Source organism: Ambystoma mexicanum, chromosome 8 (genome assembly GCF_040938575.1).
Source record: "Ambystoma mexicanum isolate Mex_15411 chromosome 8, UKY_AmexF1_1, whole genome shotgun sequence".
Classification (NCBI taxonomy): Eukaryota; Metazoa; Chordata; class Amphibia; order Caudata; family Ambystomatidae; genus Ambystoma; species Ambystoma mexicanum.
Window position 1 is genome coordinate 540563877 of NC_090929.1, and position 22899 is coordinate 540586775.

General features: G+C 47.9%; 1 protein-coding gene across 2 annotated transcripts in view; it reads right to left on the reverse strand.

Moving 5' to 3' along the window:
* Positions 1-22899, reverse strand: part of LOC138472198 (ephrin type-A receptor 2-like) — a 197500-nt gene that overhangs the window by 101061 nt on the left and 73540 nt on the right. For both annotated transcript variants that reach the window (XM_069610246.1, XM_069610247.1), the window contains exon 2: positions 3346-3413. In XM_069610246.1, the coding sequence (XP_069466347.1) occupies positions 3346-3413 (68 nt within the window). The remainder of the gene's footprint in view (positions 1-3345; positions 3414-22899) is intronic.

The window sequence follows — 22899 nt, forward strand, 5'->3', positions numbered from 1 at the left end:
TAAATGGCAGCCTCTTTGCTATGGCCGTGGATTCCACCATTATGCAGGCAAGGTTAACTCCCCTTGACTGCCCGTGTGTTTGCCCACTTGGTTTTCCCCTTTTGTTGTCACTGGCTTTTCTTTTCCGTGACTCTTGTGAGGACGTTGAATAGGGCAAGTTAGTGCTTTATAAATGTACTTGCCTCCGCTCTGTGACCCAACGTGGGTTTGCCCCGTGTAGCCCTGCTTCCAATGGTCTCTATTACCAGCGCTTTTCCGCAATTCCATCCTACCAGGTCGTTGCTCCCAAGTGCGCCACCTCACCGGATTTCTCTGTCCGCTCTACCGGTCTGCTGCTTGTGCTCTCTCAAGCGGCTGGCACGGATGCTGTGAAATAGCACGTTCGGGCCGACCAGTCTGGGCGTCACATTGCTAAGGGAGCAGGCCCTGGCTTCGCCGGTTTATTTACTTACCGTCAGTGTTGTGCTCCCGGCTACCTCCCCTACTCTAGCCTGCAGCGCCCAGCACGATGCTGCTTTCCAATAAGGCGGTGAGCCATGGCGCTATTAGCGCCATGGCTCATGCCGGTAAAATACCGGCACCGTCTTGGCGGAAAGGGGATTTACCGCCCCATTCCAAGGTTGGTGGGGCGGTAAATCCCCCTTCCGCCATTGCCCTTCCCCATTCCCATTTCTGCCCCATAGGGCTCTATGGGAATGGGGAAGGCGCTAATTACGGCACCGCAATTTTGCGGTGCCGTAATTAGCTCCGAGGTCCCTTAGCGGGTTGGTTTTTAACGCCTGCAAAAAGCAGGCGTTAAAGCACCAACCCGCTAAGGGACCTCGTAGTAAGGCGGTAATGGTTAACGGTCACGTTACCATTAACGGTGGCCGTTAACCATTACCGCCTTCCGTGTAATGAGGCCCTCTGACTTGGACGGACAGAATGCTAATTGTTCGCCTTCCTCAGCTCGACTTCTGGAATCCCATAGTGCTCCTGCTTTCTGGATTCTCGAATGCCATTGAATTCTTTTCACCTCTCCCTGAGAGGACCGCGGTGTGGTGAGCACTGCTCCTGCATTGCTGAGGAGGGGGGACAGATGGATGGGGGCTACCTTGCCCTCCTCAGATATAGGCCAAAATTGGCCCAGGGCAGGTAGCCCCCTTTGAAGTATCAAAGGCCCTTTACCCCACGTCTGTCCATCCGGGTGGGAGTGGGACCTTTGATGTGGGTGTCAGGCAGGGACTACCTGCTTGGCAGGTGGTTGTCACCTACCCCTGTCACCTTTGTGCTGGCTGGGGCACGCAGAAGTCTGGGATCCTTTTGTCCCTTTCTTTTATGTGTTTTTCACCATTTTGGTGACAGCATAATTAGCCTTCCTTTTGAATATAATCCCTTTTTGGGATCGGCCCCTTGCGAGGCGTTATTCTTTTTTCCATGCTTCCTGATGAGGCGTTTGCCTTTTTCCCGTTTTTAAGCATTTTTCACCATTTTGAGGCATTATTAGCCTTCCTTTTGATACATCATCCCATTTTAGGATTGGCCCCATGAGAGGCGATGGTATTTTATTTTATTCTTTTCATTTTTTTTCATGCTCCTTGATCTGTTTCCTTCACATTCCCCAATACTTTATTCTTTGCCTCTTGAACGGCGTTAGTAGCTAATAGATAGTTAGCAACAGGCTTTCTCCTTCTGTCCAGTTCACCATGTCTTCATATTTTTCCTCATTGTGAGGCGTTTGCATTTTTGGTTAATTTATGCCTTTTCCTCCTTATTTATGGATTACTGGACTTCCGCTTTCACCATACTTGCCTTATGTTCAGCACATCCGCCCGCGTGATTTGGTGATTTAGTTCTCTTCTGCGAGGCGTATGTTAACTTCATACTTTCAGCATTTCTGCGAATTTTATATTTTTAATTGGTCCTGCTCTATTTCTCTACTTTTCTCTGGTCGGAGTTTTATGGCTGGGGTTGTTTTAAGCAGGTGCTACCTAGGCCTGATCTAATTAGATGGAGGGAGGGAGGGAGGGAGGAGGTTTTGAATTATTTTCACCTCTCTGCTGAGAGGACCTCAGTGGTGAGCACTGCTTCTGCAATGCTGAGGAGGGGGGAAAGATGGATGGGGGCTACGTTGCCCTCCTCAGATATAGGTCAAAATTGGCCTGAGGGCAGGTAGCCCCCTTTGAAGTATCAAAGGCCCTTTGTACCCACGTCTGTCCGGATGGGAGTGGGACCTTTGATGTGGGTGCTAGGGGCAGTGACTACCTGCTTGGCAGGTGGTTGTCACCTGCCCCCGTCACCTTTGTGCTGGCTGGGGCACCCAGAAGTCTGGGATCCTTTTGTCCCAGGAGCTGGTGGCCCATCCTACTCACCTGGGTGCTAATGGGCAGGCACCTGGTAGGTGCTGCCCATGTCTGCTTCCCCTGCAATTCCCACATATAAAGAAGCAGAAGAGTGAGAATAGTGGAAAGGCAGGGGCTGGGGATCGAGCCAGAAAGGAAAACGAGTCAGGGGTCTGGGAACTGGGAAGAACAAAAAGTGACTGAACATTTTTTTAAAAGCAAACGCGTACTGCAGAGGGTTGGGGAAAAGGATAGACAGCAGAGAAAGAGTGGGGACTGGTGTGGAGAGAAGAAAGCGATGAAGCGGCGAATAGCAAGAAACGCTCCCGCAAAGAGGCAGAGACCTGGGATAAACTGAGGAAAAGAAAAAACTGCGGAGACCAAAAGTGGTACCTTGACAGCAGACCAGTAAGACACATTCAAGGGACAGCAGGGTTGCAGGGTTGGGGGGAATACCAGGCCTGTAGCTCACAGGGACCAAGTACCCCGACCATGCTCATGGCTCCCAGTTAAGGACTGAGTCTGCACTTTAATACACTTATTTGGCTGTAAGCTCACAACACCTGGCAGCCCCACTAGCGCTCACAGGGCCCAGGACGGGCCTGCGGCTCACAGTGTGACCTCAGGATGTCAGCCTCCATGCGAAGGTCCCAGGAGGGCCTAGGGTTTAGCCATGGCTGGAGGATTAACGCTGTCAACAGGGTTAGGATAAAGGAGGCCAAAACAAACAGCAACTAACCCCCTGACACGAGGCCGATAAATGACACGGAAACAAGCGCAGCGTGGTCATTAAAAGCAGCAACCAAGCCACCTCCTGCATCCCTAGCCCCTCAGACAACCAAACACCTCGCACAGCTGTGTCACCTATCGAAGAGCCATGCCCTCGGCTCGGGCCCTATTTACAGCATTAGGCTTCCAATCCTCCCCCTGGCCACTCATCAAGGACCGTCCCCACATCTCAAAGCATTGGCACCCAACCCGCGCATAGCCCCCTATACCAATCGCCAAGCATCCCTTCACTTACCCCTTTGCCGTAGGGATGGGTGAGCCAGCCAGTCACCCCATGGGCCTTCACAAAATTCAGGAGCTCAACTGAAAGAGAAAAATACAGACAATGAAACATTGGAGGGCAATAAAACACACATACCGTTCAACAAGGGCACGCCAAGATGCAGTAGAAACACAATCACCCCTCAGGCAGAACACCCCCGACTCCACACATCAGACCCAAAGGGCAACAATAAAACATAAGATATTTAGCGGACAAGGACAGACCAGAGACGCAAGCACACTGGCCTACAACCAGCTTCGTGTCAAAACCTTCAGAGCCTCCCCAACCCATTAAGGTCTCTCTCCCAATCGACTCCCTTCTGAGGTAGAGTATGTAAAGTGCTCCGTTATTTATCTGTATTGGTGTATACCTCTATGCAGCGTTCCATTGTGTATCTGTATTAATGCATAACTTTGCTCTGTAAAGTGTTCCGTTGCTTCTCGAAGCTATGTCCCTTTGCTATGCAAAGGAAAAGGCATTAGCAATGCCCAGGCTCAGCAACCCTGCAAAGGCAAGCTTTCCAATCAGGGAGTAGCAGGTGATGTGACAATATCGGATGGACGCAGGCCAAGCCTTCCAGCTATCAAATGCCTAAAAAATACATAGGTGCTTTGTAATAGCAGTGGTGGTAAATCCAGAGGAAAGAATCCAAAATGGCTGACAGGTAAACAAAAGTAGTCAGGTGACATCTGTCATTGAGCAAACTGATCGGATTCACAGGAGAATTGGTCTTGGCCCAATAGCTAGGGGGGTAATCCACAATGGTAAGTAATACAGATCTCAAATCCATTTACACAAACAAAAAGGAGGTAATTATCAAAGAGGCAGAGACCTGGGATAAACTGAGGAAAAGAAAAAACTGGAAGGGTTAGGAAGGTGTCGTAGATGGAGGCGCATATGCCCTCTTGCAGTGGGTTACAATTGGTTAACACTAAACAAGTGATCCATCCCATCCATTTCGGAAGGCCTTGATAACTGCCAGCCCTGCTCTGGGCACCTAGCCAGGATGGATAGCTGCAGCGAGAAGCACTGGGGTTTCTATTCAGACAGTAAATACCCCTCTATGTCAGATATAAGGGAAGAGAGGCTGCTGCACCGCAGGGGTATAGCATTTCAAGTTGCGTGCAATAACCCAGCAAAAAAAGTCACTGCCGCCTCAACATGCACACAGCACATCCATTGTATTACTCGCCACTGGCTAAAGACGAGTGCACATTTTAAGGCCTGTGTACTGGGATGATGGTGAAGTGGTCAAACTGGGCCACCCCACATTGTACCAATAATTCGTGTCTAACTGCCTCAGAATAAGGAGGGATGTAGCAGGGCACCACCACACCTTTTTATCCTGCCAATAGGGTTTGGGGGAAGTTGTGCTGGGGGCATACAATCTTGTCCAATACGGTTCAGGAGTGCTGTGTGGGTGACACAGTTTAGAGCTAGTTCAGGAAACCATGGCATTTCTCCATGCACGTCAGCCAGCCCAACCGTGCGTCTGCACCTCAGGAGGCCGCTCTGTCCCACATCTCCCAGCACGTTCTCAGGCCCAACAAGGCCTCTACTCGCCTCAGCAGACCCAGTTGGGCCACTAACAGGTACATCTGTATACATTATGGTCCTGACCTATTTGTTTGTGCTTTAATAATGATCCAATTTGATCTCTGTCCTGTGAAGTAATAATCTGTGTGACCAGCTCTATGGGTTGAACCAGTCAGAGGCTATGATGATTTGCATTACCACAGATTTCTTCGAATAACATTTCACCTAGATTTCACTGAATTTATTTCACCGAAAAATGGTAGGAAAAATGATGTATGTGTAATGCATAATAGGTGGGGTGTAGGGTAAGGGTAAATGTGGGGGTCTCCCCCTGCATTAAAAAAAATTCAATTAAAAAACATTTTTTTTAAAAGTAGAAAAACTAAAAAGTAGATTTCGTTTTTCGGTGAAATGGATTTGGTGAAATATTTCTGAAGAAATCCCAACATACATCTGAGGATTTGCGCACGGCACAGCATGGCAGCCAACCGGGCCAGGGGAGAACGATGAGCAGTTTGCGGGAGCTGGACAAGTGCACCTCTCCCAGAAGAAAGGTCTTTATTGAGAAGGGTGGCATCCCCAGTCCCCAAACCCACGAGTGTCTCCACAACTGATGAACAGATACACACCATAAACAAGATTGGAAATTGAGGGGAGCTGGAAGCAATTTACCTCCTGCTTTTAGCCTAGAAGAGGCTGGTTAGCTTGACACCACCATCTACCAGGAGCTACTTTTGCCTCCAAGGGCCAAGTGATGCCAAACAAACACACCTATGTGAATTTAACTCTGTGCATTTCAGACAACCGATAAATAAACATTACGGCACATATAGGAGACATTTAAAGCATAAGGGGTCCTACATAGTTGCTTTGTATCTCAAGTGGAAGTTAGAACTGTGGAATGCTATGTACTAACTCCTCGTTCCCCAGAAGTAGCTCCTGGTCACTGGCGAATGCTCGATACACAGGAGCTATTTTAGCTCTGGGTTATGCTATCTGATTTCAATCCCTGCGTAAATATCTTTGAAATTGGTACATACATAACATATGCATGAAAAGATTAAAGTGGTCCTAAAACTGCCTGAAACGCACAGAATTACTGCAACGTGTCCTTCCATGGATGGTAAGATTCTTCTTTCGTTAGCAATTCTATCAGGACTAAACAAAGCAAAAGGAACAAAAACAAAATACTCTGCGAGGGTCTTCTGGAAATCGTCTGTCCTAACGTGAACTGCTGTCAAGTGTTTGAGTGTGCGAAACAGAATAGGGAACAGGTGGAAGTTTTAAAGAAGTTTAAAGTTATTTTCAGCCATTTGCTGACAATGAATTCCTTGGCGTGATCTGTGAACCGCCCGAGCCAGGAAAAAAGGGGTCAGAAGACGACTCCGTCCTTGCAGATGTGCTGTGTGCAGCCATGAGGCACACGTCTGGCATACGCATCTTCCAACCTTGAAGGAGGCAGTGCCAGTTTCCTATGAGAAGATAACCCAGCTCAAGGCCACAGGTCGGATGCCAACACTTATTCATACTGTGGCACCTGTAACCTTCACCGACAGACTTCCAACCCTACACAATGAAGAAGAAGAAGAAAGCAGGAAAATACATGACCAAAATAAAATTGTACTGCCAGCTCCACGAAACCGACCGACCTACCAACCAACAACCCACTTCCCCTTCCTGCTCCTGCAACATAACCAACGCTGCCACACTAAAAACACACAAAGAATCAATTCAATGATCGCACCCCATCATCTCTGAGATTCTGGAAGCATACCTAGAGAAAACCACCCGCCCCAGTCCATAAAACTAGTGTACACAAATACACACCAAGACACCAGATAGTCATACAGCAACAGCCACCCACGACTCTGGATCCCTTATGGATACAATCTAACCATTGCGCACAGCCCACCTAACATCAGGCAACACACTAACGCCCACACAAACACTGGCACACCCCTGAGGCACTGTGTCTTACCCATGCGGTTACAACGCACGGGGACTCCCGTATCAACTCCCACAGGCAAACAACACTCACAGGCGCCAGTTCCTCCTGGTTCTGAACCTATCCTCTCATCCTATCCTCACTAACCCCCGCAGCCCCCTCTTTTGCAGAGACATGCGAGCGCCTGGAGACTGCCCGTGGGTGGTAGCGGTGCATGGTATAAATCAACACAACATAACAGGTGAGGCAATGCCCCTCTCTTCAAAGATACCTGTTCGAGTCCCAGGAACACCTAAATCCAGACCTTTCATGGCAGAAGACGTCAATCATTTTTCGAAAGGCATTTGTGTGTCGTGTTGTTAGATGTTATACACACACTGACACTACGTCAGTGGAATACTTGTTCATGGAACGTTTTCTGCAAGAGCGTTCAGGTCATTCCTATCCCGGCGGCTTACCTAGCAGGGGCCCACTAATAAAGCTTACATTCAAAGCTTACCTGGGTATGCTCATTTGTTACAATGGCGACGAGGAGCACCCAATAAGGCCCCCGGGGTTGGCCCCACTGTGCAGCCGATGAGTGCCGCGCTCTGCTCCAAGACGAGCGTTTGAGGGTATTCCTGATCCCGCTGCGGTCTCCACTATCCAGGCCTGGCCAACCGTTTGGGACAATGAAGGTAGGAAGAACCAACTTAGCACAAGCATGCTGATGTAACGATAGAGGAAGCATTTTAGCAGCGCCGGTGCATGTTTCACCCACAAAAGGAGGAGCATTTTTCAAATCGCTAGCCAACGGCAGGCTGGCGGTTCGAGGAAAGGACCCTAGTGCATCAGCATTGCGTGCCGCCATTTTATAAGACTGTATTCCCATTACCATAGCAACGGCAATACGAGTTGAACACGGAACGAAATACGAGCGTTGACGTTTGTGAAACTGTTCCGATTGGACCTGTGATACATTACTAAGCCGGCACGCCAATTAAGCTTGCCAAGGGGCGGCCAATACAAGCGAGCAATAAGGAGAATATCCATTGATGAGCACAATAAGAAATGATTCATCTAAAAGCCCATAAAGCGCATGATTGTTACCAAGGCACAAAGTGAGATGTGAAACACATATTGAGGCACGGAACCATCACAAAAGACATACACGGGCCGAAGTTTTGTACAAGTGTGATCAATTTTTCATAAATTCAAGATTCAAACTTTTATGTGTACAAGTTTCACCCAAGCATAATATTGTCAGTCAATCCTTCCTAACAAGACAGCTTCAGCATTGTTGGTACAGGACACTTTGGGAATTGCTACCGGGCTCTGCTATAGGCACTCGCACGACAATGCTGAACGTCCCACCACCAACAAAGTTTCTTCCATGTCCCGGTAACCCTACATGCCCATGGGAACAATGGCTAGACGGCTTTCAGGTATATCTAAGGGCCTTTGGTGGTAACAAATTCAATGACGACCTCAAGGAAGCGACCCTACTAAATTGTGCAGGGGCAGAGGCCCTTAGGATATTCAGGGCACTCCCTGAATCCGATGATGCAGGAGGAGATGGCAACCGCAAATTTGAGAACGCACTAGCCAAACTCTCCAAGCACTTTGGTAACAAGACAAATGTTGTGCTGGAGAGGTACAGATTCTTCTCTAGAAAACAGCTGAAAGGCGAGTCAATCGACACTTTCATAGCATGTCTCAAAACGGTTATGTCGACTTGTAGCTTCACTGCCGTTGGGAACGAATATCTGAGAGATCAGCTAGTACTGAACGTTGCCGATCCACGAATCCAACAAAGGTTGTGGCAATCAAAGAACCCATCCTTGGAAGAAGCCACTGAAATCGCCAGAAGCATGGAACTAGGCGACCGCTGCATGAAGGAAAGATTCAACCAGGTGGGAATTTCTGAGGTCAAATCCATTGAAGAGGATATGGGTGAACCTTCGGTAGCGCTTGTGAGGAGAACATCTTCATATGCCCCGGGACCCTATTCTGGAAGAGGAAGAAATTCAGGACGTCCCAATCAAAATCAAGGGCGTTGTCAAAAGTGTGGTTGGCAGAGACACAGTGATGTCGACAAAGAATGCCCTGCGGCAGCTGTTGCGGGTTACAGATGCAACCAAACTGGACACTTCGCTAAGGTTTGTAGGAACACGCGAGGAAGATCTAGCAGGTTCACCAGAAGACCATTTGCCAGGTCAATGAGAAGCATGGTACGGGCCATTGAAGCTGATCAGGGATGCAACGAGATGCTGACCATCAACCAAAGGAGTCCACCCATACAAATACTCACCGTCACGTCCCTGCAACACACCAAGGGTCTGTGGGTTAACATGCAGATTAACGAAATATCCTTGCCCATAATGGTGGACACTGGGTCCCCATATACTATGGTGGATGTGAAGACCTTCCTAAGTGAATTGTCCGGCAAGATGGATGACATAAAAGACACTACAGTACGAGCGACAGGATATGGAAAAAGTCCCATAGACATCATTGGGTACACATGGTTAAAGCTCAAATTTCGCGACAGAGAAACGTACTGCAGACTCTTCATAGCGAATAAAGGTTCGACCGTAGTGGGTTGGGAAGAGCAAGCTGCTCTCCGTGTGAGAATTCATCCTGGTGAAGAGACCCCCCATATTAACTGTCTTGAATGAAAAGGTTGACATCAAAACACCTCTAGCAAGACAATTTCCCAAAGTGTTCAGTGGAAAAATTGTACTCCTGGCAGGTTTCCAGCATAAGATCGTCCTGAAGAAAGGTGCCATTCCAATAGCTCACAGAGTTCGTGGAGTTCCCATTGGAACCAAAGAAGCATTAAGAAGTGAACTCACGTGCCTATGTAAACAGAACATCATACAACCTATTGAGAGCTCAGAATGGCTTGCCCCGATAGTACTCGTAAACAAAACGGACAACTCCATAAGGATGTGCGTCGATCTAAGGGACCTGAACAAAAACATCTGGATTGACAAACATCCCCTCCCAAATATATCAGAATTATTAACAACCATGAAACCAGCAAGATACTTCAGTACCCTGGATCTGTCCTCAGTACCCTGGATCTGTCCTCGGCTTATCATCAAATTAGCTTGGAAGAAAACTCGAGAAGCCTCACCTCATTTGTCACTCCTTTGGGGGCGTTTATGTTCAAAAGAATACCTTTTGGCCTCACATCAGCCGCAGCAGTGTTTCAGAGGCTAATGTCACATCTATTCGGGGGCTTAGAAGGCGTACACTGCTTCCAGGACGATATCCTCATTTCAGCCTTCTCAGAGGAAGACCACGATGTGATTGCCAACGGCATCAGCCCCAAGAAGGAATTAATGGACACCATACTGAGCATCGCAGAACCAGGAAGCAAAGACCAGTTGAGGAGTTTCCTTGGAATGACGGAGTATTACTCCCAATTTATAAGTGACTACGCCAAGAAGACCAAGAATATGATAAATATCATGAAGAAGGAGAATAAGTTTGAATGGTCCGAAGAATGCAAGGTGGAGTTTGAAAAAATAAAATTTGACATCAATCAAGCACCTGCTTTAGGAATGTTTGACTGCAAGGCAAAGGCAATCATATCAGTAGATGCCAGCAAAATCGGCCTGGGCGGAGTCCTGGAACAAATACAGAATAAGGGTAAGGTAACGATCGCCTTCGCGTCCAGAGTGCTGAAGGGAGCAGAATTGAATTATTCCACAATAGAAAGGGAGGCGCTAGGAGTAAGGTGGATCGTGCAACACTTTAGAAATTTAATTTGGGGTCTACCCATTACACTCAGAACAGACCACAAACCGTTAGTGCATGTTCTCCAGTCTAAAACACCTCACCTTATTTCTCCAAGAATCAGACGTAGGATCCTTGATATCATGCAATACAACCTCAATGTATGTTACACTCCGGGGGCACAAAATCAAGTGGCTGACTGTTTCTCCAGATTATCGACCAATCAAGATGCTGAATCTGAAGGTCCAGATGGGGACATAATAGCGACCATAAATTCAGCCATTCCCATTGAAGAGTGGAAAAACTTAAGTGCTGACCCTGAGCAACAAGAAATTAGGAAAGCAATAACCGATGACTGGAGAACATCATCTCAAAATCTAACAAATTTCATGCCCATCACGGAAGAAATATCCATGGATAAAGAACACATCTATAGAGGTGATAGAATAATTCCGCCAGTACAACTCAAAAATAAATTGCTTGACCTGGCACACGAAGGACACCTCGGGAGAAGTTTAACAAAGAACCGTTTGAGAAGCAACTATTGGTGGCCAAACATGTGGAAAGAAGCAGAAGAATTGGTCAAGAATTGTCCTGCCTGTGCCGCAAGCGACAAATCCAAAGTTATAAGAAAAACACCATTACAGCCAATAGAAAATCCAAAAAACGTATGGTCCAAGCTAGCAATAGACACCATGGGGCCATTCGAGAATCTGGAAGCTGTCAAGATCTACAACATAGTGCTTGTAGACTATACGTCCAAATGGACAGAGTGGGGAATATCAGAAATGAATGTAACCACAAAAAAATCACAGAATTTCTGACAGACATATTCAACAGGGGAGGAGATCGTAAAGAACTGGTCTCAGACAATGGATCACAGTTCGTATCATTGGAATTTAGAGAGTTCCGCAGAGTGTCAAGGGTTTTGACCCATGTTGAATTATTAGACGGGGTAGATGTGGGGATGAGCTGTCGCCGCCCATCATTCTTTCCTAGAACAAAACTAAATCAATAGACTGGGTGGATGTGGGGATGAGCTGTCGCCGCCCATCATCCATCCCAGAACCAGGAAAACCGCGCGGTTGTGCGCACACCAAAATGGTAGTCTAACCTGCCACCCACCAGTGCCAGCATGATGGACCGGAAGCGCCAGGGGTGAAAGGTGGTGTCAAAGGAAAAATAACAGTGTTGTTAGACCAAAAGCACCTTAAAATCACCTTTGTTTTCCTGAATGCAAGCTCAAAGTGCCTATTTCGAACATTGCAGGATATTCAAAAATCTTACTGAACACCAGCAGACATCTGGCAGAATGAAGTGTTGTGTGCATACAAAATCTGGGAAAATGAAGAGCCCAGAACAATGTTTATAACAAAACTGGCTGAGCTGTGGATGTCAGCAGCTTAATTGAAATTGGATTTAAAACCACTAAAATCGAAATGTTTAAATTAAATGAGTGACCTACTTTTGAGTGTCACATAGTTTGCAACTGTTAAATGTCATGGTTTTGAACTTAGAATCAGCATTCTAGCTGCATGTGTAACAATTGTAAGTTTGATTTAAACTGGGAACAAACAGGACATTTAGCTGAAGCTTGACTTAAAGAAATTGAATTCTGCCTGACAACTACCCCTGACGGGAGTTGAACTGGCTCAACAACTCTTACCAGGCCTGGCTGCATCCTGCTGCCCCCACCAAAAGGAGATCACACCTCTCTGATTGAATTAAGGGAGGGGTACCTGCAGACTGCAGGAAATTGAACAAAGCCCTGTCCTGGACTCAGGCAAATGTTATATTGGGGGGGTCGTAAGTGGCTTCCTCTTGGGAGAAACTGGGAGGGACAGTGCCTCTGCTAGCAAGCTGAGCTTGGGGGAAGTGGATAAACCAGTTATTCCACCATGTGATGTGGGAAGCCACACCCCTTGTTGACCAGGGCATAATTTTAAAAAGATAGATAACTCATAGTGCGGACTGGTCAAAATTATATAAATAATATCATTATTCTTGGGATTTTTCCGTGCACATTTTAAGAGGTGTTAGGACCCTGTGGTGTATTCTGGGGGGTTGCTAGCAGAAAATAGGGTCTTACTCCAAATGTCTGCATGTTAAAAATCTGACACTTCATCAATTAATGTCCATACTCCTTGCGCACATTTGTGTAATTTTTGGTAAATGTCCGATATTGGTAAACCGACCAAAAAGCGCAAAATGTTGTCATTTCTGAATCCCAGCTCGCAGGAACATGGGGCTTGAACAGAGACCTGTCTTAATTCATCTGTAATATGTACATGTAATGTCAACCACTTGTGTATCTGGGAAATAGGTATTTGAATCAAATGTAGATTTGTGGGCAAATTGACCAGGGGAGGATCCTCTGATCCATAAACAGACCTCATCATGATGACAATCCATTTCCTTCCCCCAATCATGGGAGAGGGAAGAATTGGGCCAATGACAAGTAGAGAGGGGCAGGCTCAGTTATGCCAGGCACACACCCATTTTCAAAACACATAAAAAGGAACATTGAAACCCAGGTAGGGAGATTCACTTTCCACTTTCTTGCGGGACGCTTTGCCGGGAGACTTCAGACTTCACATCCAGAGATCCGGACTTCAAATCCATCAATCTCCAGAACCTGTAGCAGAAATTAACTCCAGAATTTGTAGCAGAGAGGCCTGAATCCACAAGCTGAATCCTCTTCAGCAGGCCTCAAAACCAACCAAACTATTCAACAGCCGGGCGAGCTGTTTGAATTTTTTGCCAAGAACTCTTGCAAGAACCTGTAGCAGTATCCAGAAAGCAGTGCTGTATCCGGAACCAGAGAGAACCACAAGCCAGACCGTTGTGAGCAGAACCGGTGCTTGACAGACCCAGAGAGCAGAGCTGCCCAGATAGCCGGGACTTCAGAACCACCCGCCGGACGTCCCGTCCAACCTGACCAGACCTTGACGGCTTATTTCAAAAATATAGTGTGAGTACTCACTGTGCCAAAACCAATCTCTTAGTTTAAAATAATCTAATCCAAGCTATTTTAGCCTATTAGAACTGCCTCCTAGAATTGTGTCATTCTGTCATCTTTAAAACTGAAAACTGTCATCTGTCATTCTGAGCTTTAAAATTTCAAATCCGAAAAACTATCTTGACTAAATCGGCCGTATCTCCGGGACCGTTTGTGCTAGGAGCGAAATTAAAGCTAAGATTCTAGGCTTTCCAACGAACCTAGAACCAACTTGCTACTCCTTATAGTGCCTCCGTAATTACGCTCGACGCACGCGATTAAATTTGCTGCGATTTGACATTTTGCACAATTTCAGCCACGTGTAAAAATCAGCAGCTCCTTGCTTTCCTTTGCTAAAATTCGTTTTAACCTGCTAGTTACTCATAGAGCATTGCTAAAGTGAGCCTGAACTAATATAAACTAGATATCACTTACCCTGAACCTCCTACAGGGAATTAAAATCAATTTTAGAATCATTTCACTTCATTGCCACCACATTCAAAGCATTTTGGGCCTGTGTTTTAAAATCATACCTGTTTTTCTCTAAGCTTGCTAGGGGGGAACTGCATTTCGTATTGCATTTTGTTGGGATTCTTGAAGACTGTGTGCTCTCCTTCCATTTCTTACATTGCAAAGGGGGGGGGGGGGGGTGAATTGCCAGAGAAAAAGTGATTATATTATCTTTTGCTAAATCATATCAAGTTATTTCTGTACTGCATTTTATTCATCATTGCATTGTCCTTGAAGCCATAAAAGCATTCTCAGCTACTTCATCCTCTCTATATCACTTCTAAGCCATCAAAAAGAGTGTACTACTGTAACATTATCCATTGTTGATCACTATCATCCTCACAAGTGTGCTATCAAATATTAATTTACTATAGAAGTGTGATAGATATATATATTGTTTAATTTTTCAAATAAAACCTTTTAATTTGCGAAACAAACCTACTTCTTGGCTCAGTGGGGTCAGGGGGATTCTAAGAGAGGGGTGTGATATAAGGGTTGTCATCCAGAGTACATGAACTGGGCATAAAAATATATCAATAAGGGTTTCCATCAGCATCCCAGACTAGGCATTGACTTAGCTGTAGTGTTGAATTGAATCCGCTTACAAAGTGGGGGCTCGTAGCTGGGATATTCTGGATTAGGTTTACCACTTGTGCATCTTAATACAGTGTGTCAACTGACCGGATACACATATCCGGTTAGATCACCACGCTGTTTTACACTGTGAAAGCACTCCTCAAAGGAACGCTCTAAGGAAACGATCTGTTTTGCAAAATAAAATACAAACTTCTGTAAGTCAGGAAGGAACTCAAATTCCAGAATGACGACCTTGGTAGATATGAAGATAGCTAGGGAGCACCTCTTACATAAACTGTTTGTGAGAGGTGAATGGTCTGAACAGGACCAAAATGTATGGGTGCAGGCGATCACACAACAGGTCACTACAACTGGGTCAGATATGTGGAGAGATCAGGGTCCCTTACATGTGGCCCTGAGTGAACTATATATGGCCCCTAAGGCCAAGGATGAGCACAACAAGATTGCCAGGGTAGCGGCATATTTATATTTACATATGGGAGCCATGCAGGACAAATGTGCTGAAGGCCAAGAACTGGCAAATAGGCAACAGATGGCGTTAGAAAAGGCCCAATCTGACCTGGTCTCTTCTGAGCAGAGGCTGCACAGAAGCCAGGAGTCAGAAAACGAGAGTAGACAATACATCATTAAAATGAAGGAGGATATGGATATCATGCACCAGGAAAAGGCAGACCACGATACCAGAATTCTGGCTTTGCAGAAGGAGCACCAAGACAGTTTGGACTCCTTACTGCAGAGCCAGAAAAAGCTGGAGCAACAGATAGATTTCAACAGGGCATGCATGAAGCAGGTAGCCACCCTGCAAAGCCAATTGGATAGAGAAAAAGAGGAGAGCAATAAACTGATTCTGAATGACCTGGACACCCAGACAGAAATTCAGGAAGAGCGCCAGAAAGCTGGTGCCTTTCAAAGGCAGAGGGACGACCTGGCGGCACAGATGCAGGCTCTTAGTCAGGAAAGGGACACCTTAGGCCAGGAAGTCTGCCGATTAAAAGAAAAAATTGAAGAAAATCACCTGGCCCTCCAGGGGCTGGGTGACCTCCAAAAAGAGCATCACGACTTGCTAGAGCACACCAGGAGGGTGGAGGAGGCTCTGGCAAGAAAGGAGCAGGCCAGTAGGGATGGGACTCAGGAGGTAACCCTCCTGCAGCAGAGACTGGCCCAGTACTCCAGGACCAATCAGGAGGCACAGAGAGAGAATGAGGCTCTCTGCCAGCACAATGATAGGCTCCAGCAACAGGTAGCGATGCAGGAGAGACTGCTAGAGTCTAGTAAGGCCTTAACTGAGGAACTGAAGGCGCAGGCTCTTGCATTGCAACAGGGAGCAGGGGCTGACAGAGATGAAGTTCGCTGGGAAAGGGAAACGCCTGAGCATAACCCCAGGAGACCTAGTACCGGAGGCCTTCATCTCTCTCAGTCCCTGGACTCTGCCACCCCCATGTCCTCTGGCGCACATGAGCACAGGGCCACAGGGATGGCAGATTACTATCCAGCCAAAAGTATGGGGCTCATAGGCCAGTACCACCCAGGAATGGAGAGGCGGGCATCCGGGTATGGGCACCCAAGCACAGTGCAATTTAGTGGGGAACCCCAGGAGAGTAGGCCCATTAAGGGCATCCTGAAAACCTCTGCCCAGTTAGGTCAGTGGGGGGGGTACCCATCAAATCCTGGCAGCAAGGAGGGATGTGAAGACTCCTCTGAGCATTACAGGACGCAGGAGACCAGGTCCCCACATTCTGCCAGCCATTCCCAGGCTCGCAGAATCGGGGAAAACCTGGAAGATCAGACGGGCACCTCTGGGAGCAGTGCTTCGGAGTCAGAGGATGAATGGACCAGGGTTACCCGAACCAAAAAGGCCAATAAGGCAAAAAGGGCCTTGCTTAAGGATCCATTGAAACAAATAAAGGCAATAAGGAGTGTCATCACGCCTTATCATAAGAACGCCACGTATTCTGTTTGGGAACACTTGGAGCTCTATGAGCAAATGATGGAGACTTTCCATTTGAAGGACAGCAGTAGCTGCATCCAGTACGTCAAATGGACATTCTCCCCAGAATACTCCAGTTTCTTTGCAGGGCTGGAGGACCAAAACCATTCAAGATGGTCCGCATATAGGGTGGCCATCTTGAAACATTTTTCTGTTCATAGAAATCCTCAAGAGGCTCGTAAGGCAGCCTACAATTTGCAATGTGGGGAGGATCAGGCCCCACAAGAATTTGTGCAAGAATTGAAGCGTGCCTTTGCGCAGACCACCAGAAAGGTGCGCACGGACAGCAGAGAATTTGTCAATACTTTTTTCCATGCCTTGCCCAAATACATCATGACCCAGCTAGTGAGAGATTTTCACGAGAAGAGGTCACTAGACTGGGTCATTGAACAGGCTACCCGGATCTATGAGGTGCAGAAGCCCATAGAAAATAAAAGTAATGCGCAGAAAAACCCCAAAACCAGCAGCACCCCTGCTGCTGCCAAGGTGGCGGAGGTAAAGGTTGCCCCCGTTTTAGATTTGGAGATGGGGGGGCCTAAAAACCTGCCTGCGCCAAATAATTCACAGCCCAGAAGGCCCTCGGGCCAGTCACAGACAGGGAGTCGAGGAGGTAGTCCCACAAATGGGGTCCCCCGCTCCCCTGACTATGTAAGTCCCCGCTACAAGGGAAACAGACCAATCCTGGGTTATGTGTGGACTCCCCCAGCCCAAGGGGGGGGATCCAGCCAAGCACCTGACCCAGGGAACTTCCCTCCTAACTTCCCACAGGAGGGCAGAAATTCCCCAAACACTGGGCAGAACTTTTTTCCCAGGTATCCACCCAATTTCCAACCCCAAAACCATCCATCCTTCTTTCCCCAATTCCCTGAGACCAGACCACCTAATCCGGGAGAGGGGAGGCCAAGGGTGGAGGGGTACCCAAATCTTCCCAACCCAGGGTATTACCAGAGAAGGGATAGCTACCCTTCCCGGGATCAGCCCAGGGGAGAAAACAGAACCCCGTATCAACCTGAGCGCCAGGTCCAAAATATGGCACGGGATCTGGGTCACAAACCCTGGGCCTGGTGCTCCAGAACAATGACGGGGGCAGCACCCCGATAACCCACCGGTTCCCAGGGAGGAGGCACAAGGGGAAGGGGCGTGTAAAGCCTTGGAGGAAGCTTCCTTCCCGGTGAGAAAAGAGATGAGGAGTGTCCGAGTGGAGGCCAGGATGCCACGGCTAGGTGACGGCGGGGCAGAAAGAGGTGAGCAGGAACGGGAGTGGTCAGCAGCTTGGCACAGGTCGGGCACGAGGTGGGGGGCATGCACCGAGGGAGCTGGGACACAAGGATAGGTGGGTAAACAGGGTTTCGGACCACAGGTGTTTTGGAGTGGGAGAAGAGCGTATCCTCGGTGGAAGTACAAACAAGGTGGAAGAGCCTGTGGCACCTGAGGTATTCCAGGTTCCTAGGGAGAAGGCTGCAGAATGTACAGGGAAGGACAAAAGGATACCTTATATGGGCATTACAAAGCCACTGGGTGCGCATTTGATGGGGGTAACAAAAGAAAAGATATGGGCTGGGGATTTTGTGGACGTTTTTAAACTCCTGCACAGGGAGGTGAGAGCGAAAGAAGGGTCTAAGGAGGAGGAGGGGGAGTTGGCCACAAGACCAAAGGTGCCGGTCACGATTGATAATGGGACGTCAGCTTTTATTATATATGCAAGTGTTTACTGCGAGAAGTTTCCACAGAGGTGTGTAGCGCTGTTGACATACATGTATGTAATAAGGAAGGCATTTACGAGTTTTGGGGGTTTCGCTTAGGTGAGATACGATGAAGAGTTTAGAGCGAGGATGGCAGAGGATAGCCAGGCTGTGTGGGGAGAGATTGACATGGATCTCTGGCTGCAATGGATGGTGCCTACGAGGCCACCACCAACGTTGCGTACAGGGAGCAGTTTACCTGTGCATTACCGGCACTTTCATGGTCGCCCCGCCCGAAGAGGGTGGGGGTGGAGGCAGGGCTCAGCCTTCAGCATCATGTTGAGTCTTCAATTAAGAAGGCTGCACGAGGACGGTGTGCAAGTTCAAGCACGAGTCCAGTAGATGCATGGGACGGCATCCCATTACTCAATGTTTCCAACCAGGGGACAGAGGGAGAGGGTGTGTCGCAGGGCGAGAAGTTGTGGGGAAAGGCTTATACTCCAATGAGAGTGGTGTTTTTAGAGAAGTGGCTCAGCTTTTACCCGGACAGAGAAGGGGCCAAGATTTTGGGGGAATATTTTCGCGAGGGTTTTAGGTTGGATTATCAGGTGCCAAGTTTGCCACAGTGGGCGGAAAATTTGAAGTCGGCGAGGGAAAATGTTGAAGTGGTTAGGGTGAAACTGCACAGGGAGGTGGCAGCGGGGAGAGTGGTAGGGCCATTTACAGATTTGTTGGGCGACTTGGTGGTGTCTCCATTGGGGGTTGTGCCCAAGAAGGTTGCAGGGGAATTTAGATTAATACACCATTTATCATGGCCGGAGGGCATGTCAGTCAATGATTTTATTGCACCGGAAGATTGCGGGGTGACCTATGTGAGTGTGGTCCAGGTGGTGGGTTTGGTAAGGAAGGAAGGTTGTGGGGCGTTCATGGCAAAGTTTGACATCAAGGCAGCATTCCGATTGTTACCGGTGCATCCGGAGGATGTTTGGCTGCTGGGGATGCAGTTTGAAGGACACATTTATATAGACAAAGCTTTGCCTATAGGTTGCGCAATTTCATGTGCCTTGTTTGCACATTTTAGTTCCTTTCTACAATGGGCTTTCACATACAGTTCAGGATCTGAAGGAGTGTTACATTATTTGGATGATTTTTTGTTTATTAGTGGGGCGGATAAAGAACAAGAATGTCAGAGGATGCTAGGGACCTTTCAGACACTGATGCAGGAGTTGGGAGTGCCATTGGCGGAGGACACAACTGAAGGACCGGCAGTGGTGTTGACCTTTTTAGGGATAGAATTGGATTTGGTGGCCATGACCTCACGCTTGGCGCACGGCAAGGTGGGCAGGTTGGTAGGTTTGCTGGAGAGGGCAATAGTAGCACGCAAAATGACATTGGTGGACATGCAAAGGCTAGTGGGGCATCTCAATTTAGCGTCTAGGGTAGTGGCCCCGGGGCGCACTTTCTGTAGAAACATGGCGCGGTCTATGGCGGGAGCTAACTGCCCACACCACAGGGTAAGGTTGTCTGGAGCGGTTAGGGAGGACTGCAGGATTTGGATGTGATTTCTGGAAGGTTTCAATGGGGTGACCATGTGGCTTCGGAGTGATCCAGCTTCTTGGGAAGTGCAAAACTTTTCAGATGCAGCAGGATCAGGAGGTTTGGGGGTTTTCTGAGGGTTGGGGGGTTGTGCGGAGAGGTGGCCAGAGCAGTGCCAGAGAGGAGGTAGAAGAATAGCCTTTCTGGAAATGTTCCCTTTGTTGGTGGCAATGGAGTTGTGGGGAGGTGAATTGAGGAACAAGAAAGTTAATTTCAATATCGATAACGAGGCAGTGATTAACGTGGTTAATAGGCAATCGGCAAAGGACCAGAGGGTGGCTAGGTTAATGAGAGAATTTGCACTGCGTTGTATGAAGTAGAATGTGCTGTTTAGAGCAACGCACATCCCAGGGAAGGATAATGGCATCGCTGATGCATTATCCCGTTTTCAGTGGCAGAGAGCTGTGGAGGATAGGAGAATGAGAGCACTGTCCTTAGTGGAGGGTTCGCTAACCCTGGCGTCAAGGGCAGCATACAAAAGGGCATGGTCGGAATTTATGATGGGAGGAGCGGTGCAGCTGGAAGGGCAGGGAGGATGTGGAGGAGAGAAGAAGGGATGATGTGATTAACTTTCTACAGGAGTATATGGACAAGGTCTAGTCCAAGGCAACAATATCAGGGAAACTAGCAGGCATTGCTTTTAACGGGAAGTGGTTCTGGGGCTTTCAGCCAAGTGGCGGAGAGATGGCAAGTAGAATGTTGGAAAGTTGGGCAAGACAGAGTAGGAGGGAAAGGGACAACAGGAGACCGATCCCAGTGGCTTTGCAGGTTAGGTTATGTAAGGCTTTAGAGGGGGTGTGCTGGTCAGCATGGGAGGGGGACATGTTTTCAACATGTTTCACTCGGTTATTCTTTGGGGCATTAAGGGTGTCCGAGCTGGTGGGGGGGGAAGATTAGGGGAAGGAGGTCTAAGGTGGGGGGATATTCATTCCTCTGAGTTAGGTGTGGATATCAAAATCAGGAGATCAAAGACGGACCATAAAGGGAAAGGATGTTGGGTGCTGCTGGGTCGGTGTAGCAAGGAGTTGTGCCCAGTGAGGATAGGTTTATCGTGGAAGGAGACATGTGGGGGAAGAGAAGGATTGGTCTTTCAGCACGAGGACTGGTCGGCAGTGTTGGCAGCACAGGTCTTGGGAGTTATGAGGAGGGCTTTGGTGGCCTTGGGGGGAAAGAGCAGAGGTTTTTGGAACTCATTCTTTCAGGATGGGGGCGGCATCTGAGGGTAGCAGGATGGGGCTATCAGAGAATAAGGTTAAAAGTCTGGGGCACTGCAAGTCGGGAAAGTACAAAGTGTACATCAGACCGTTTGGGAAAGGGGCAGGGTAGAAATGTTGACAAGCGGTGGGGGCGGGGTGAGGGGGTTTGGGTGTGATGGAGTGAAACTCACAATTTATCTTCTGCAGATGTGGCACGGAGGAGTGGCGAGTTGCCGCAGATATGGGATATGGATTTCTGGACATTCAATTGTAAAATGGGCAGGGAAAGAGGTGGAAAAAATGATTTTTGGGACACAACTGGGTTGCAACTACAACATTGTGCTAGTGATATGGTCGGAATAGGGGGGCTTAGGTGGGACCAATTGCTGCCCATGTTAGCGAGATTGAGGGAGCATCATGGGTTTCCGGAGGGAATAATAGTACACACGGGGGAGAATGACTTAGTAAGAGACACAGGAGTATCATTGTTAAGGAAAATGAAAAGGGACTGTAGCTGGTTATGGGAGATATGGTCCAAGATAAGTTTGGTTAGGACAAAGTTATTGCCGACGAGACTTTGGAGGGGGTGCGGTGAATGAAGGGGCAGTGCAAAGGACAAGAAAGAAGATTACCAGGGAGATGGGGGAAGTTTTGTAGTGCGGTGGGGGTGCTAGTGCTGGAGCATAGAGAAATAATTTGAGGATTTTTCTTTTTTTTGGGAGGATGGAGTGCATTTACCAGTATATGGAAACAGTAACTACTTAGTGGACATTGCGTTGGCAGTACAAGACATAATAAAAAGTTGGAAATAGAAGAAAACCTAGGTTAGGGGTGTGGTGCAGAAAGAACACCTCAGGGGAGGGTTTTTCTGGTGCCGGGGACATGGCCCTTTGGAGGAGGGGTGGGGAAGCACAATAGGGTACTAGCGTGGTAAAGGAAGGGGGTGGTGCTGTTTGCACAAACAGGCTACCCCGGGGGTACAAGGAGGGGGAACAGGTATTGAAGAATGGGGGGCGTGGCCTCGAGTAGAAGATGGGAGAAAGCAGGAATGTGGGTTAAGAGGATTTTAAGAAGATGGAAGAGGGCAACGGATAGGAAAGGAGGAATTTGAAATTATTTAATTATTTAATTGTGGGGAATGGAAATTGTTTATTTATTTTATTGTTTGGCAAACTGCTAAAACGATTATGTTAGTCTGTAAGGCCAGGGAGCCAGGTTAGCATTTCTTTGTGAGCTGTGGCCTGTCAAATTAAAACAACCTTTTCCACTTCTGGGTATTTTTGTGCAGTTAGCCCAAAAGCCAAACTGGAAGAAATCACAGGTTTGTATTACTGGCATGTGGAGAATCCGCCAGTCGGTTGAGGATCCCAAGTAAAGGTGGCGGGAAAGGGGGTAGAAGGAGTTCCTGAGTGCACGCGCAGTCAGGATCCGTCCTGCAGTGAAAAATCCACACAAGTGCAGTTCCACCTGCGCCGACAGTTTGGGAGTGGGTGTAAAAGGGAGGACATGGGAGGAGTGCACAGGCGTGAACTTTGAAGTTGCAATTAAACCGCCCACCCAAGTTTTCAAAGCTATAAACCTCCTAAAGTGTTGGATGTCAAGAGCAGACGGGAGGCCCTTTCATGCTGAAATCCCCCAACGGGTCGGTTTATGGCTTTTAGGGGAGGCACGCCTGATGCAGCTGGGGTGGAAGTGCCTTCCTGGGTCTCATGCAGTAATGGGGGTGGGAACATTCCAGACCCTGTGCAATTCTTGTA